Source organism: Perissodus microlepis, chromosome 4, assembly GCF_051167445.1.
Source record: "Perissodus microlepis isolate ML-2025 ecotype Zambia chromosome 4, ASM5116744v1, whole genome shotgun sequence".
In the NCBI taxonomy this organism is placed as follows: domain Eukaryota; kingdom Metazoa; phylum Chordata; class Actinopteri; order Cichliformes; family Cichlidae; genus Perissodus; species Perissodus microlepis.
Window position 1 is genome coordinate 5,603,845 of NC_140464.1, and position 15,654 is coordinate 5,619,498.

The 15,654-nt window shown below is 41.5% G+C and overlaps 1 protein-coding gene across 1 annotated transcript; it reads right to left on the reverse strand.

The window, feature by feature from the left end:
- Positions 1-15,485, reverse strand: kmt5c (lysine methyltransferase 5C). Its single transcript, XM_084925224.1, has 9 exons — positions 15,107-15,485; positions 14,573-14,705; positions 11,968-12,133; positions 11,722-11,831; positions 11,451-11,614; positions 9,713-9,732; positions 9,376-9,512; positions 9,086-9,258; positions 1-6,702 (listed from the first exon to the last, which is right to left on the reverse strand). Exons 2-9 carry the CDS (start codon positions 14,683-14,685, stop codon positions 1,451-1,453), a joined length of 6,135 nt encoding a protein of 2,044 aa, XP_084781350.1. The 5' UTR covers positions 14,686-14,705; positions 15,107-15,485; the 3' UTR covers positions 1-1,450.
- Positions 15,486-15,654: the final 169 nt, after the last annotated feature.

The window sequence follows — 15,654 nt, forward strand, 5'->3', positions numbered from 1 at the left end:
AAGAATTAAGTGTCTTTAATGATATAGGCTACATTTGTACATTTTCTACAGCAGACTTTCAATGAGACTAACTGCCAATAAGAAAGAGAGAACATTTCACCTGTAACAACTGAAAAACTGGATAAGATGTGAAAAGCTTTGAATTTAAATACTCAGTGTAAATATTCAGCTCAGTATTTTGTCCCATTAAATAATACAAACATTTAATAGCTTGAACAATCAATGTGAAATATAAATTACATTAAAGCACCTTTTCAAGAATGAGGATATTAAAATAAATAATTGGCCTTTCCATATCAAGACAGTACATTTTGATGGTAGTAATGTAAGGCTGTGCAGTCACACTGAATGCTCCCACTCACTGATGTAAAACATACAGTAATGACACAACGTGACTCCAACAACAGCAAATAACTGTGGTTACAATATGAACACCTACGGATGCGTAGCTCCATCAGCAACGACAGAATATTAGTAACTGCTGCGGCATTGTTTCCTTCAGTTCCTTCTTCGAAAAAGAGACCAAATAAAGGACAAAAGTGAGAAGATTGTCACTTAGTCTGCCACCTGGATGAAGCCTTGTTAGAGATGTCGATTCATTTAGCAAGAAAAAACCAAATCGCAGTTCCTCACTCAGTCACTCGTCCACACTGGGACACTGATGAAACCCGTCGTCACCCAGTAAAACTGTCCTACGATGAAGTCGCTAACTGTACACTGATCATGCACGAGCCTTTCGTTCACGCGCTAACGATTCTACCTAAACCTGGCAAAGCAACAGTCGCGTGATCGGGTGCGGCGACACACACCTTACACTTTGATCCCTCGACACCTGCAGGTCTGCCTGTCAAATGCATGCACACACACACATACACCCACACGCACGCACAAACACACACCAAGTGAGAAAAGCTTACTGTGAGTATAAAATTGAGGGTAGAGGGTGTTTCAATGGGTACTTCAAAAAGTCACAAGAACATATCAAAGACTGAGGCACAAAGCTGCCTTTTTAAAATCACCAATACAAGTACCAGCAACCGGTGACGGTGGCTCCTGCCTCTACTGCCTTACGGGGTGTAGAAAAATGCATACATCTATGTTACAGTACACGAAGAGGGCTTTAAATGTTTACAGGGCCTCAGAGACACAAATATATTTAATGCTTTGTTTTATTTATACACTGGAAATTTGGTAATCTAAGGAAATTTTAGTGGACATACTATTTGAGAAAAAAAAAAAATCGGACAGCAATTAAAACACTCGTAATTTTGCTTTACATAAAACCCTGTACATGTTAGCATTATCAGTCAATTAAAATTATTATTTTGAAAAAATGTCAGTCAGATAGTTTTAAAAGCTCTTTTTTTTTCTTACAAAACTGTTTTTGCGCATCTGTGTGTGCAACAGACACGATATATTCCCAATTGTATTCTGGGATTGGGAGACTAATTCAGTCCGAGTACTGAAGATCTAAGTCCACTGTGCCGTCTGTCACCACTAACCTCACCCTCTTGGGTTTTGTGGCACCCATGGAGTGAGATGTTGTAACAGGTCCATAGTGTGATGTGCCTTGGTGATCCCCAGCGTGGCACTGCTGCTGCATATCCTTCCTGCAGTGCTCGTCATGACCTTTGAGCCCTGAAAATCCAGCCAGAGAAGCTGGGTTAGAGAGCTGGGGTCCACAGGGCTCGACGACCAGCCGCCCCTGTGTGCCCGAAGGCTCCATCAGGCAGTGGTAGGTGTAGTTTGTTGAGCCCAGTCCTGGGTAGCCTTCAGCACCATCCCTGAGACCCAGGGTCAAAGAATGGTCTCCACTGAAGTTTAGTACGTAAGGAGGACCTTGATAGCCGTAAGGGAACGAGGCTGAGGGGGCTGAGGACTTGTTTGCTGGTGCTGGTGTAGCAGGTGGTGTATTGTGAACCACTTGGGGGCTGTTGTGCTGAGACATGGGCGAAAGAGAAGTGCCAAAACTGAAATCAAAGGGGTCTTGCTGAGTGTAACACGGCTGGTGTTTGTCTGAGGTCGGCGTAGTGGATTTATCATGTTTCATGCTTTTCTCGTGTGGTGATGAATAACTGTCGGACATTTTGCTAGGAAAGTAGAACTGCCTTGGCAAGATAGAAAAGTTTTTGTATGCCATGTTGGCTTCGGCACTTTCATGTTTGTCTGATGACATCTTAGCTTTACTATAAGAATGAGAAATTGAGGAGTTGGGTTTATTGAAATGAATGTTGGACCTGTTGGAGGAAGCGAGGTGAACGTCCTTTTCGAACCCCTGAACAGACAAGTTGCCTTTCTGATGACTGTCTGCACTAAAGCAGAACTTTGGACTCTGCTGGGTTTTCTCCATAGCACCTGATTTTGCACCTAGCATTCTGGACGAGACGGTCGGGCTGCCGGCAGCCGTGGTGTCTTTGCAAGGTGCGCTGTACAAGTTCTGACTCTGGTTGCCCCCCTGAAACTTGAGCACCCTGTGAATAACTGTAGAGGTTTTCTCAGGAAAGTTGAATGGATTGTCGGGAGGGTTGGGATTTTTCACAGTGAAGAGCTGAGGAGAGAGGAATTTGTTAGACATTTGAGACGACTGTACGGGCTTTGTTAAGCAGCTCTGGGACACTGCTCTAACTGCGTTTGGCTGATTGCTGGAAAACGACTGGGATTTATTGGGAATGGTCATACGATGGAAGGGACCCTGGGTTTTGAGGTTAGCCTGGGTTTTTGATTGGCTGGTGCTTGGCTTTATGTTCATGGCAAGGTGGGGTAAAGTAACAGGGCTTTGAGTTGTAACCGAAGACGATGACGCACCCATAAAACGGGGCTTACTGGGTGCCATGAAAGACTGATTTTTTAAGTCTTCTTTGGAAAACCTCATTCCCGGATTTTTACTTATAATTCGATCTTTAGCCGCCAAGTCAGGGTTGCCCAGAGCTGAATAACTGAAACTGGTGTTGGGTGGGTTTCTGTCTTTGGAGGTATCCTTTGCTTCACATTCCAGAGGAACTGAGTCACTTTTGGAAGGCATTAGGCCTGGAAAAAACTGCAAATCCTCACTGGTAAAGTTATTTCCAGGACTGGGAGGGCCAAGGTATGGCGTTTCCGTGGTCCATGTGTCGGTAGGGCTGTGAGAGAGGGGACTGCTGAAAGGATCTGTAGGAGGATCCAGGGAACACAGATCTGATGGGGAAGATGGAAGCATGTTCTGTGGCTGGTAATAGCCCTCAAAGTTGAGACACTGAAAGTCAAGAATGTCATCACAGCAGTTTGTGAAGCTGGGCTCGCTGGTAAGCATGTTATCTGCTGTTGCAAACGGAGGAGACTGGGACGGGGGTTGGATGACAGAATTAGAAGAGGCTGTGGGCTTTTCCAAAGTCTGAGATGAACACAAGCCCTCGGAAAGCCGAGAGAGACTGTTATCAATTTGCTGAAGAGTGTGACTAAGGCAAGTGGTGGGTGTTTCGACAGGCCCACACTTGTGTGTTCTGTCCATTTTGTGCCTCTGTTTCCTTCCTCCGCTGATCATCTCTGGCCTTTCAGTGATTCTGTCTGCAGCTACGGATATAACTTCGGTTTTATTGTCGTTGAGGGGCGAGGACAGCGACAGCGGTGATAGGGACAAAGAAAATGGTGGCGGTTCGGTTTTCAGAGAGCTGTTGTTCGGTCTCTCCGAAGATGGGCACTCTTCTTTGAGCTTGCAACAATCTGAAAGTCCTTTTTGTTTACCTAAAACGTGACCCTTCATCTCTGTCTTAATAATGGTCTCTACTTTTAAATCGGGCTGCATGAGCTCCTCTTTACTATCCACCTCCCAAATATCCTCCATCTTCCTACGCAGTTTAATTACCGGTAATGGACAGCCGTTTATGTCCAGTTCCGGCTCTTGCTTTTTTTGTGACCCACTTTCAAACAAGCAGGAACTCTTTAAAAAACCTTCTTCGATTTTTGTTTCCAGCGCTGCCGCTGACAGGGCTGTGCTGACATTTTTCTGACTCTCTGTTTTTTCTAGCAGCTGCTTGACTCCAACCACGGGGTCCTTATCGATTTTCTCTTTGAGTTGTACTTCGTTGCTGGCAGACACATCGGGCCCACAGACGTTTTCCCGGTCATTTTCAAGGTCCTTGTCTGATTTTGCACCAGTGTAGAAATTTATAGCTTGCAACTTCTCTCCTCTTTTTTTCAAACGATGCAATCTGCTCTTTGACTTCTTACTAGCCTGCACGTGAGCCTGAGCTGCCTCCATCTCCATGTTTAAAATTGACACCGAGTCCATAATAGCTTTAAAAGGATCGAATGCCACCAACTCATCTCCCTTTTCTGCTTTTAATGCCATGTTTTCCAACCCTGCACTTTGCATCTCCCATACTTTCCCTCTTCTCCTCTTAAGCCGAATTTTAAAAAAGTCTGGCTTTATGTCTTCCAAACCACTTTGTTCCAGGGTCATCAATTTCCCCTGATTTCTACTTTGAAATTCATCTGAAGTCGGACTTTCAGCTACATCCTCAGCACGCTCGCTCTCTAGTGTCTGTGCTTTACCGGCGTCATCCTCATCCAGCCTCTCTAATTTACACTTTCGAGCGTTCCTCATTAAATGACCACGCTGAGCTTCAGCAGGTCTCGAGCGAAGGACCCTGTTAAAAGAGGAGTGTCTTCTGGGGGCTAACCGCTGCATTTCTGTCCTCCTGACTCTGACTTTATTCTCTCTTTTCACTTTGCTACTCTCCCCTGAAGACGGGGCGAGGTCCTGCCTCAGCACTGCAGACGATTTCAACTCTGTAACATTTTTAGAAACCTGATCTAAGGCAGAGTTTAGACTTTGTTCAGAATCTAGTGCTGAACTGCGAAATGTACGTTTCTTCAGAGGTATATTGGACTGCGCGTGCACTTGTGCATTGGTGTCTGGATTAGTCGTGGTTTTAGCCGAAATCAGTGACTTGTGAGGTAGTGGGTTGAGGCAGGTGGCCGGTGGGTCATTGTGCCTCTGCGGCAACTTAGGCTCCAAACTCTCCTGACTCAACTCCGTCTTAACTGTAGCTGTAATGTCTTTGCTTAAGTGTCCCTTGGTGCTTGGCTTATCTTCTGCTTTTCTTTTCACTGCTCTGGGCCTTATCTTTCGTCTTCTAATAATCCTCCTCTGCAATGAACGCCGGAACCTGCCTCCATTTATTTCAGTTTGTTCTGATTCCTCCTCGGCACTCTCCTTGGAGGCCCAGGTAGAAAACCGTCGTCCCACATTACCTCCCTTTAATCTCCCATCTATTAATGATTTATCTTTTCTTAAAATATCAGATAGCAGAACCTTTGCCTGTTTTATAACAATATCATCTTCATGCCTACTTACTGGCTGCGTACTCAAACTCATTTGTCCTGATCCCTCCTGCGTGCAAACCCCCTTGGCTGTATTTTTAACATCCTGGACATTATTTTGACATTTGCTGGAAACCATTTTGCAATCAGACCTTTTCACTTCTTCTAGGTTTCTGTTATTTTTACTGTCTTTCTGCCCTTCTGTTTTGCCTTTTAAAAAATCCTTCTGTTCATTTGTTATAAAATCTTTGTCATCTACCGAAGCCGTTTGTATTTCACTAAATTTCTCGCTTCTCTTTTTCTCGCTGTGGGATAAGTCGCCCGTGCTCTCGCTCGAATGCTGTTTCCTTACACTGGTTTGATCTGGAGACTTGAGAAACATTTCCCTCACCCCTCTGTTACCGTCAGCTGTGCAGACCTCTGAACTTCTCGCCTGCCTCTGCTGAAATCTGGATGCTCGTTTTTCTGTTGCTGGGCCTGGGCGCTGGCTCTGCATCCTCCTTCCTCTAACCTCCACCCTTACTTTCCTGTCTTCACAGCTTTCTCCAACTTCCAAACTTTGTGACACCGATAACCTCGTTAGATTGACTGTAAGATATTGCTTCAGAGATATTAGCGGATTGTCTCCAGTGTTCTTCAATCCATCCGTGTTACTCGTGGATAAAGCTCTGATAGTCTTGCGCTCAGTTTGCTCGGCAGCAGGATTTTGAGCCGTGGTGATGACGCTGGTTTCGACGGCGCCGCTGCCGCACGCGCCGTTTTGACTTTCTGTGATTGCAGTTTCGACATTCTCTTGTTTTATTGCACTGCAGATTTTGTCGCCCTCATCTGGGTGACAAACAGTTGTAGTGTTAGTTGTGTTACTGGACTTCGTCTGGTGTGCGAGCGTGGTGCGAACACTGCTTTTTGTTCTTGAAGAGGTCCTCATGTGAACGGGCTTCCTGCCCACCACTTTTGCAAACCTCCCATTAAGGCCTGCGCCTCTTACCGCAGATCTGCTTTTCTGACATGTTGAAATGGAGGAATTCAGAGTAAAGGGCTTCAAGTTCACCGCACTGCTGTTGCTTTCTTCCCCAGTCATGTTCAGTCCCCTTGGCCTGTTATCTTGTGGCCTCACTTCCTCGAGTTGCAGCAGCAGTGCCCTTTCTTTGCTTTTTGGATCCTTACAATTGAGTAAAAAATCCAAAGAGTGGCGCCGCACTCTGACTCTAAGGTCCTTTAGTGTAACCTGGGATAAAAGCGGAACCGTTCGCCGCTGTTTGGCTGTAGAGGAGGACTTTAGTGGGTGCTTTCCTGATCGTCTTTGCTTCTCCTGTCTCCACTTCTTTGTCTGACTCAGTTTTCTGTTCTTCAAGGCATTTCTCCTCATCTGCTGAGTGAATGAGTTCCTTGAGGGGATGGCTTTGAAAGAGAGACAGCAACAAAGAAGCAAATTAACTTTTTGGTTTCTACACAAAACCCATTGTTCTGCTTTTCTGCCCCGTGAACAACTTCATGTGCAGAGTCTGGCCTATAGTGTAAATCAAACTTGTGAAGACAACAACTGCAAAATGCATCAAGAAGTTGTAGCATTTTCTTTTTTAAAAAAAAAAAAAAGAAGGAGGAAACAAAGCATGTTTACTCTGAAACAGTGGAACACATAACAGTTTGTTTCTAACAGGAGGTAAAATTACATTTTTCAGTTAATAATGGATGTTAAACGTAAGGTCCGGGCACCAGAATCCCCACAACAAAGACTCCAATACACTCACTGGATAGCTTTGGAAAATGTGAAGGGCATGAATTGTTGGACTTAAATGTGTTTTACAGCTTTTTCTGCTGATAAAGACCTCCCTGTGGCCAATCATACTCCACAACAGTAATTAAGTAATAGATAAACAATCGCATAACAAAAACCGTTCCTGTTTCTCACTACTTACAATAGGTCCACGTACAAAAGAATATTTTCTGTGAACAGAAGCTGTGTGTTTTATAATTACAGGACACTCTAGGCAATGAGCTACCAGAATTTCTTTTGTAATTTTACACATTTATTTCTTAAAATTTAACCCCAAAGCTGAACGATTTCTTTCGTTTACTACATAAGCATTTCTATAGCATGTGGAAATACTGTTGGAACTGCACTTTATTATTCAATGTGTAGTTAAACCTCTCTGTATGCACTGGTGGCTTATGTTTGTGGCCCTTTGTATAAAATTAGTTTGAGATCCCCGATTTAAATAAATGCTTGAACAAACCTAAAAAAACCAAACAACAAACAGTGGTTCCCTAGAAGTTCTTTAAAGGAAAAATAGATAATATAAACTGAGAAAAGAGGCGGGTTAGGGTTGTTGTCCTTTGGTAGGGGACCAGTTTAAGGGATTGTTTTCTTGACTATAAAGCCCGTTACACAAGAATAACCGCCACTCTTTGCCTGCCCACAGACTCCCATGAGAAAGGTCTGCAAAAGAAGATCAAGTGAGAGGCCCTCAGAGCTGCAGGAAAAAACTTTCATTACATTTACTCCTCCTAGGCAGATTTCATTGAGCAAGGGCTCACTTTCAGACATCTTGGGTAGAGCTCAACTAAACTGGGTGAGGTTGAGCTTTGAAAAGGTTGAACTTGATTCATACGACAAGAAAAAAATGAGAGCTTTGTAGCAAAAATGAATGATGAAAAGTAATTTAGTAAGTTCATCCTGACTACTATTTTTTCATGATTGCTGGAAGCCAAAATTGTCATTTGAATTAAAATCCTCTTAAAATCCGAGTCTAATCACAACTAAAGCTCCATTGTTATTAATCATCGACACAGATTATTGAATAACTTTTGATAAATATAAATATTTTAATGAGGATCCATTTGTGAGTGGTCCCTCACAATGTTTATGTTGGCTGTCCCCGAGGAAGATCCCATCTAATTATTCTAAACCCCACATAATAAATCCTTTATTTATATGATTGCATAAGCATGCGTATGCTACCTAAAGCAAACAGATAAGAACAAAAGGATATTAAAACATCTGGATTTATTTAGTTTATTTATTTAGTAGAATAAGTAAACAAGTTTGGAGATTTTATATTATATATGTCATGTGGTAGCTGCACAAATATTTAATAGTAGACCCTTTTTAAGGCATAATATTTTACAGGTTATGGATAATTGCACTGCCACTGTTCCACACTCTCATCTGGACACAAATAGTAGGATAAAGTTTTTCATTAACAGGTAACCACTTGCTTAGATGACTTCTCAGCAGCAGATGATCCAAGTTTTAAAGTGGTATAAAAGTCAACTCGCTGATTATAAACCAGATTTCTGTCCCCCATGTAGATTTTTACAATACGTATAATGTATATCGTGACAGCTTTGCAGTTTTAATATGCAAAAGCTGAAAATGTGCATATACTTTAAACAGAGCAATAATTTTAATCTGAACAATGCAGTCACGGCAGAATTTAAACTGTACCAGGTATTATTGCGGGGCTTGTATTAATGTAGTCTTTACTTTACAATATAAAGGACCTCGAAGCAACTGTATCTGTGATTTGGAGCTATATAAATAAAACTGGATAGGATTTAATAAAAAAAATTAGGCAAAAACTCTGTTTATTTGTGTGTTTTCACACTAACATCAGGGTTTTTCCTGAGTGGCCTTGAGCACGACAGGACTGCATATAGTTTAGGTATTGTGTTACCTTACTCAATAAAAATCTATGGATTTTCCCTTTATGTACAATCCCTCTGATTGTGCTTTGGGGAAAGCCCAAAAGCTCTTTAAGTAGGAAAATCTCAAACTGGTTACCTTTAAAGATTCCCGAGTGTATTCCTGGTGTTATTGGCCTTGTAGAAAAGTGACCTCTCTCTCTGTGATGACGAAGATATCGCTCTCTCAGACGGTACTTTTGGCCCACGGGGTCCTTTGTTTCCTCGATTTCAGGCTGTTTCCCTCTGTGCTTGAAGTGACCCTCCCCATTCCTAAAGAAGAGTTAAAAAAAAGATTAAAAGTTCAGAGTTTTCATCTCTTAGATGAATAAAATCTGTTGAGAAAAAAGACTTTGATAAAGACCACGTCTGATCAGATAATGGACGTACCTCTCACAGGTGCAGCATTCACACATTTCATTGCCTTCACCAAAAAAGCTGGCTCCATAGTAACACGTGATCTCTTCCCCAGGTGCTATGGGTCGAATCACCTCAACACAAGCGATATTCTTCTCACCGGGGACGAACTGGGTGGGTGAAAAAGAAGGAGAAAAAAAAAAGACAGACAAAGACAAAGGTTGGATGGCCCGTGGGAAACAACAACAACAAAGCAGTCAGGAGGCAGAAGGCAGGTCTAAATCTGCACTTAAAATAAAACATTTAGCATGAAAATAACATGTTATAATTTCAACTTGAAGTGTTTTAGTGAATTATTATTGCAGATTACCTTGCAGTTTGGCTTGCAGTCTTCAGTGCAAAGGGACAAAGAAAAAGAAAGATAAATAAGGTCACTAATAAAATCACACCAGTGAATGAAAAACTCAACATTTTGCTAATCTTCTGGTTTAGATTGGATTTATTTTCACAAAAGAAATAAAGAGATAGCCCTCTGATGGAAAAAATGACCCAGTTTTCACTAGGCCTTTGGCATAATTGCAGTTAGGATAAGATATGCTTTGTTTTCTTTAAAATATGGAGCTGAAACATTAAACAGAACACCTCAAATACAAAATATATCAACACAAATAAAATGTGACAAAACAAAAAAGCTCAACAAGGTTCAAAAAACAAACAACATGCAAAAGAAAAGCTCTAAATCTAAATGAAATACAATCAGATGCTTAAAAAAAAGCTTGATATAATATAATATGACAAAGTGGCTTGAAAAGTAAAAGAGTTCAAATTCAATAGAGCAAAAAGAAACAGCAGTGAAAACAAGCACAGCATATGTCATGTCACATTAAAGTGGTTCACTGTAACAGGATGTGAAGTGTTGAGACAACACAGGGCCGAAATAAACTCAGACAATTTACTCTCTGCTAGACAGATGTTTTGTGTAATAAAGAGTTATTGCATGAGGTATGAAAGACCTCCTGAATCTTTATTACTGTGCACCAACATGTCATCTGCTAACATGATTTTCTCGCTCTTGTAACTAGAAAGTCAATAAATCATATGAGGAAACCTATAATTTCTCACTATAATTATGATGAGGACACAGACATGGGTGCAAAACATTGACCGCTATCCCTGCGTCACTGCAGTGCAAACCGAGTTCAGGATAAATCTGTTTTGGTGCACCCTGGTGCACTCTATGAATTATATACATTCATCAGCTTGAGTAAGGAACCGAAAGTGGGCCTATTATGCTCATTTCCAGCTCCATATTTAGCACAGGTTTGCATGATTTATTTATTTATTTTTATTCATAATTATTCATATTTATTAATCTATTATTAAGCTTTGGTAAAGCCCCTCAGTTCCTCTTCTGTTTTAGTTTCCATTTTCCTCTTTTTAAGCCAACATCTTCTGATTGGCTGCTCATCGCAAGCACGAAGATCAAGATATTCCCTGTTTTTATCGTAACAGAAGCAAAGAGCAGAAACGTATCTGAAACAGAGCATTCAGAGCAGCCTGAAGCCTCAGCTTTCGGCCCACAGAGTTAACTGTACGCACACCAGCCTCAGCATTTCAAATTTGAGCAATGATTACAATCAAACTTTAAATAAAGGGTTGCTCAATGACAGCTAAAATCATAATCAGTTAATTTGGTCACCATGGAGAACTTTTAAAACACATTTTTAAACATAGACTAAAAAAAATACACAAAAAAAGCATTTAAATTCTCTTTTTTTTTTAAAAAAAAAAAAAAGGAAAGAAACTTGCCTTTCTATTGAAGTTAATTTCTCCAAACCATCATCATAATAAATCAAAGTGAAATGATCTGAACCTGAAATCCTATTTGAGATCTCTGAATTTTAAAAGGACTGCTTGCACACTATCTGAAACTCTGGCATGCTCAATGTAAATCAGTATCAATCACTGTAACAGCACATATATAGAGAGAAACACAGTAGGCCCACTTTAAGAGTAACTACAGTGTAATACTGAAGGCATGGCCTAGATTTCCATTAAGATGCATATATATGTGTACAACCACTAGTCTCGAAGGTAAACACACTCACCATGGTTAATGAAAGCTGCAGGCCCGAGCCAGAGCTGAGCGCAGCGTTTGCGTGTGGAATACATTACGCTGAAGTCATTGACTCCCGCCCTCAGCACGGCACTGTCAGCAGGACTCAGCTCTGCTATGCAGCCCAGCAGGACCTCCACCCGCTCTCCTACAAACCTGCCGAGAAACAATTCAGGCATCACATTTTCAGTTGTAAAAAACAACACCGTACAGGATGCAGTGCTGCTGCAGTGGCAGCTCGTGACGCTGCTGCGTGTGAATACCAGTGCCTAGTTGAGGTTATCTTGGCTCCGTTGGTCTCTGAGGAGTATCTGTCACAGGACTCTATCTTGACACCGCTATCCAACAGGAAGGCACTGAGGTAGCGATAAACCTGCAAACATCACACACAGGTCTTTGATTGTGATGTTACACTCGAGTGACAAATCCAAGTATCGGTGATAAACACATACACGCCGAACATAGACAATAAAGTCAAATGATAACAAACATTTTTGTTTTATGCATACATGTTGTCTCAGCAGCTCCTGTCGATGGCTCCCCAAAGCATTAAAGTAGTCACCAGCCAGCTCGCCCACCGTTAGAGCCTCAAACGTAGCGTTGAAGTCGTGCGTACGCTGAAACCGCAAAAGCGTCTCTTTGAGGTTACCCCAACGTCGGATCTCTGGTGGGGGGCTGCACAAAGAGAGAGGGACAGATATAAGAAGACTAGAAATGGCACCGAGTCTAAGAAGCTTCCTTTTAACACTGAATTTTAGATATAGCATCCAAATATATTTTTGAACCATCAACTCTAAAAAAAGAAAAATCAGGTGGCACTTATGTTATTGGCTTCAAACACTTTAGAAACTCAATTATGTTTTGATTATGAAAAAAAAAAAAAAAAATCACACAAAAAACACCCAAATCAGCTCACAGTTAAAAATATTTGGACTAAATGTTCCACAGTTCTGTTCTTATAAGCTACAATAACAATTAATAAATATCTGTGCATCTTTCTCAGAAATCTAACCTTCCTTCACTTCTGTATTTAATACGGATGCACCAAAACATGCACAACAGGTGCACACAGGGTTTTTCCACGGCCCTCTGGGAGGTCGCTGCACCCATAAGTATGACTGGTCAGGATGTAAAGGCAAAGAGTTTACGTTACCTTATTTAATAAAAGCCTATGCATTTTTCTGTTCTTATATTATTTTCAATTATTCATTTTAAAGTGGATTTAAATACATTTCATGCAGGAAAAACACCACCCAGAATTTTACAAACACCTAACAAACTCATTCATTAAAACTGCTTTAAAAGAAGCGATTGTCAAACTACTCATGAAAAATCTTGTTTTTCTTCCCAGGAAAATGAACAGCAGTTTACTGATGCTGCTGCGTACACCTTCATTAAAGTAAAATTCAGGTTTTTCTTTTTAATGACTTTCTCTAATGACTGCTGAGGTGTGAGCTTTTATTCGGCCACTCATCGTTATTACATATTAACTTTCACTGAACATCCAGGTTTTGCAGTTGGCCTGAAGTGTCACTGCATTAAAGCATAATCAGAAGCACCTGGTGTTCTTAAAGTTTTATAGAGCTCAGGGGCCGCTTTAATAGGAATGCATGGATTGCGAAATTCTGGACTGATGATTAACCTTCAAGTGCCCAAAGAAAGTTAATTTAGAACTCAAACTGCACATTTCTGTGTGCTGTAGTGATATGTCTAATGATAAAAACATTTCCAATTTACTTTAACAAAATGTAAAGCTTTTTTTCCCCCCACCTTTCAAATAACATGAATTAGCCGACTGGTGTTGGGAGGATAATGGAAAGTTATACAGAGTCATTTATGACCCTGGAAATGTATGTATTTTTATAAAATTACAGGCTCTCATTTTATTTTCCACTTCTAATCACGACATTGTAATGGTCTGCAGTCAACCATGACTAACAGAACTAGAGCAGCACCATTTACTGCTGCAGAAGCCTTGAGGCAGACACTTGAACACCTGAAGTAAAACAGCTCAACTGACAGAAATTAGTTGGCAAATGTAACATAAATAATTTGAATGTTTCTGCGCAAACCCACACACATCAAAACAACATACGTGTTAAGATTTTGTTTTAAACAGAAGCCTGAAAGTAACAAAGGCTGAAGAAAAAGCCTGATTAGGAAAACTTCACTGTAAGTTGCTGTTGATGAAGGCGTCACCGGTTCAGCTAATGTTACTATTTATTACACAACAATATGGACACACATAAGTAAAGGCATTGGTGGATTTAACAAGATCTGCTACATGTAAAGGAAACAGTATGATAACCACAAGCAGACCCATTATTGCTCTATTCCTGTATAAAGTATGAGTCATGACCCCGCTTTGTCATTTCAGACGCTAAAATAGCTCGGCTGCTTGAGCGTTTAAATAACAGTTTGAGTCAATATTGTTTTTCTGTTAATAATATTTCTTTATTGTTATTAATTCCCCCTTTGTGTTGGGGAAACAAACACTGACATTATAAATAATAACTGACATGCTTTAAAGTCTTTTCAGCTCTTTGTTAAATTTTTTTTTTAACATTTTCCCAGCACAAAACTGATGTAACGCAACACAATTGGCTGTTGACATAAAGAAATATTAATGAACTGTTTAAATGGAGCGCAATCTGATATCCACATGTGGGGTTTTGTTCCTACATCATCATAACATCATTATAACAGTCTTTTTTTTCTCAAGTTGCAAAGCTATGACATCACAACAATGTGACTGGTCAGGTGCAAAGCTAAAACTGGACCAATATTATTTTGATGTTGCACAAAAAACACCAGTACGGGATATCAGATACACCTTACGTGAGCGCTCATGTTATGGTTTCTCTTTCACCCTCACATTTATTTATTTTTATATTTCACTATAAAATGAAATTCACCCCTTAACCCTATTGTGGGATTATTAGTTTAGATCAGTTGCTTTCTTCTGCTTTCGTATTTATTCCACCCAACCAAAAATCTAAGAAATCAAGCCTTAAAAAAGCCAGCAAAACAGCAGTGATCACACTCTTTGCCAGCCATACCATAGCACTGGGTAGTCACTGGACTCCATGATTGCTGTATTGTGTGTCAGATTACCTGATGTTCATTTTGTGGGTGCTGAAGCCCAGCAGAGGGTCCAGCACCAAGCGGGTGGCCAGGTCATCCGTCTCACACAGCTCCTTCACACTCATTCTAGTGCTTCCGTCCATCGCCTCCCACCATCAGCATGCTGAAACCACAGGCATCAAAGTAACGCTGTGACAGCAGCAGCAGCAGCAACAACAACAACAAACCACAATCAGCTACGAGTTTTGCATTTCTGCACATCACACAACACCTGCATTAAATTTCTCACCGGTGCCCTGATATCTCCGTATATAACCGGTCTGCTGCTGAGTTGCATCATGTTGAAGAACAGTAGATAAAATCGTTGCGTGAGAAAGGAATGTGGCTGTGTTTCTACGGGCTTCCAGTCCATTAGCTTAGCAGGGTAAATATGTTATCAGCTGAGGGACGGAGGGAGCTAGCGCTATGGCCTGCAGCTACAGTAACGGGATTGCATCGCAGCGCTGATGAAAGCCAGCGCATCGATGCATGCTTGACACACCTATGCGGGCTTCCCAAACCTACCTGGGAGTCTTTTGTAGTCAACGAAAGTATCGTCAGGTTGACCGTTTAGCAGCAAGCCGCTCACTCGCTCTGCTCCGGCTCTCGCTCTGCTGGCTGGGGCAAAGTTAGCCTAGCAGCAGCAGCGAAGCCCGCTAGCTCTCTGCCGCCTCGCTGGCTCTCCCCGAAGATGGAGTCTCCTCGTCGCTTATGGAATTTTACTGCTCCTTCACGACTCCGGGTCCCAGCCGAAATTTTAAAAGGGGGACAAATGCACGACACCGGGGAACGATTGAGACACGAAATGTGTGTGTTTTGTAGCCGCTAACTAGCTTTTACAGGCTCGTCTAGTAGCAAAAGTTGATGATGAGCGACGTCCAATGCAACCGAACTAGCTGTTAGCCACGCCCCTTGCGCTGCGCCATTCGCTTAGTTCAAGGTCAATTTTACAAATCAAACCAGAGGGCTTTGTTTTAAGCTCTGTGATTGGTCAGACCCTTTTATGGGCGGAGCCGATCCATACCCTGGGTTTACTACGACGTGCAGAGGGGAGTGTTTTCTTGTACAGCGGC

Excerpts from the sequence above, each read along its gene's own strand:
- kmt5c (XM_084925224.1), bottom strand. The coding sequence starts at position 14,685 with ATGGACGGAAGCACTAGAATGAGTGTGAAGGAGCTGTGTGAGACGGAT. Across the intron at positions 11,832-11,967 it reads AGGAGCTGCTGAGACAACAT|GTTTATCGCTACCTCAGTGC; the intron begins GTATGCATAAAA and ends TGATGTTTGCAG. Across the intron at positions 11,615-11,721 it reads ATAACCTCAACTAGGCACTG|GTTTGTAGGAGAGCGGGTGG; the intron begins GTATTCACACGC and ends GTTTCTCGGCAG.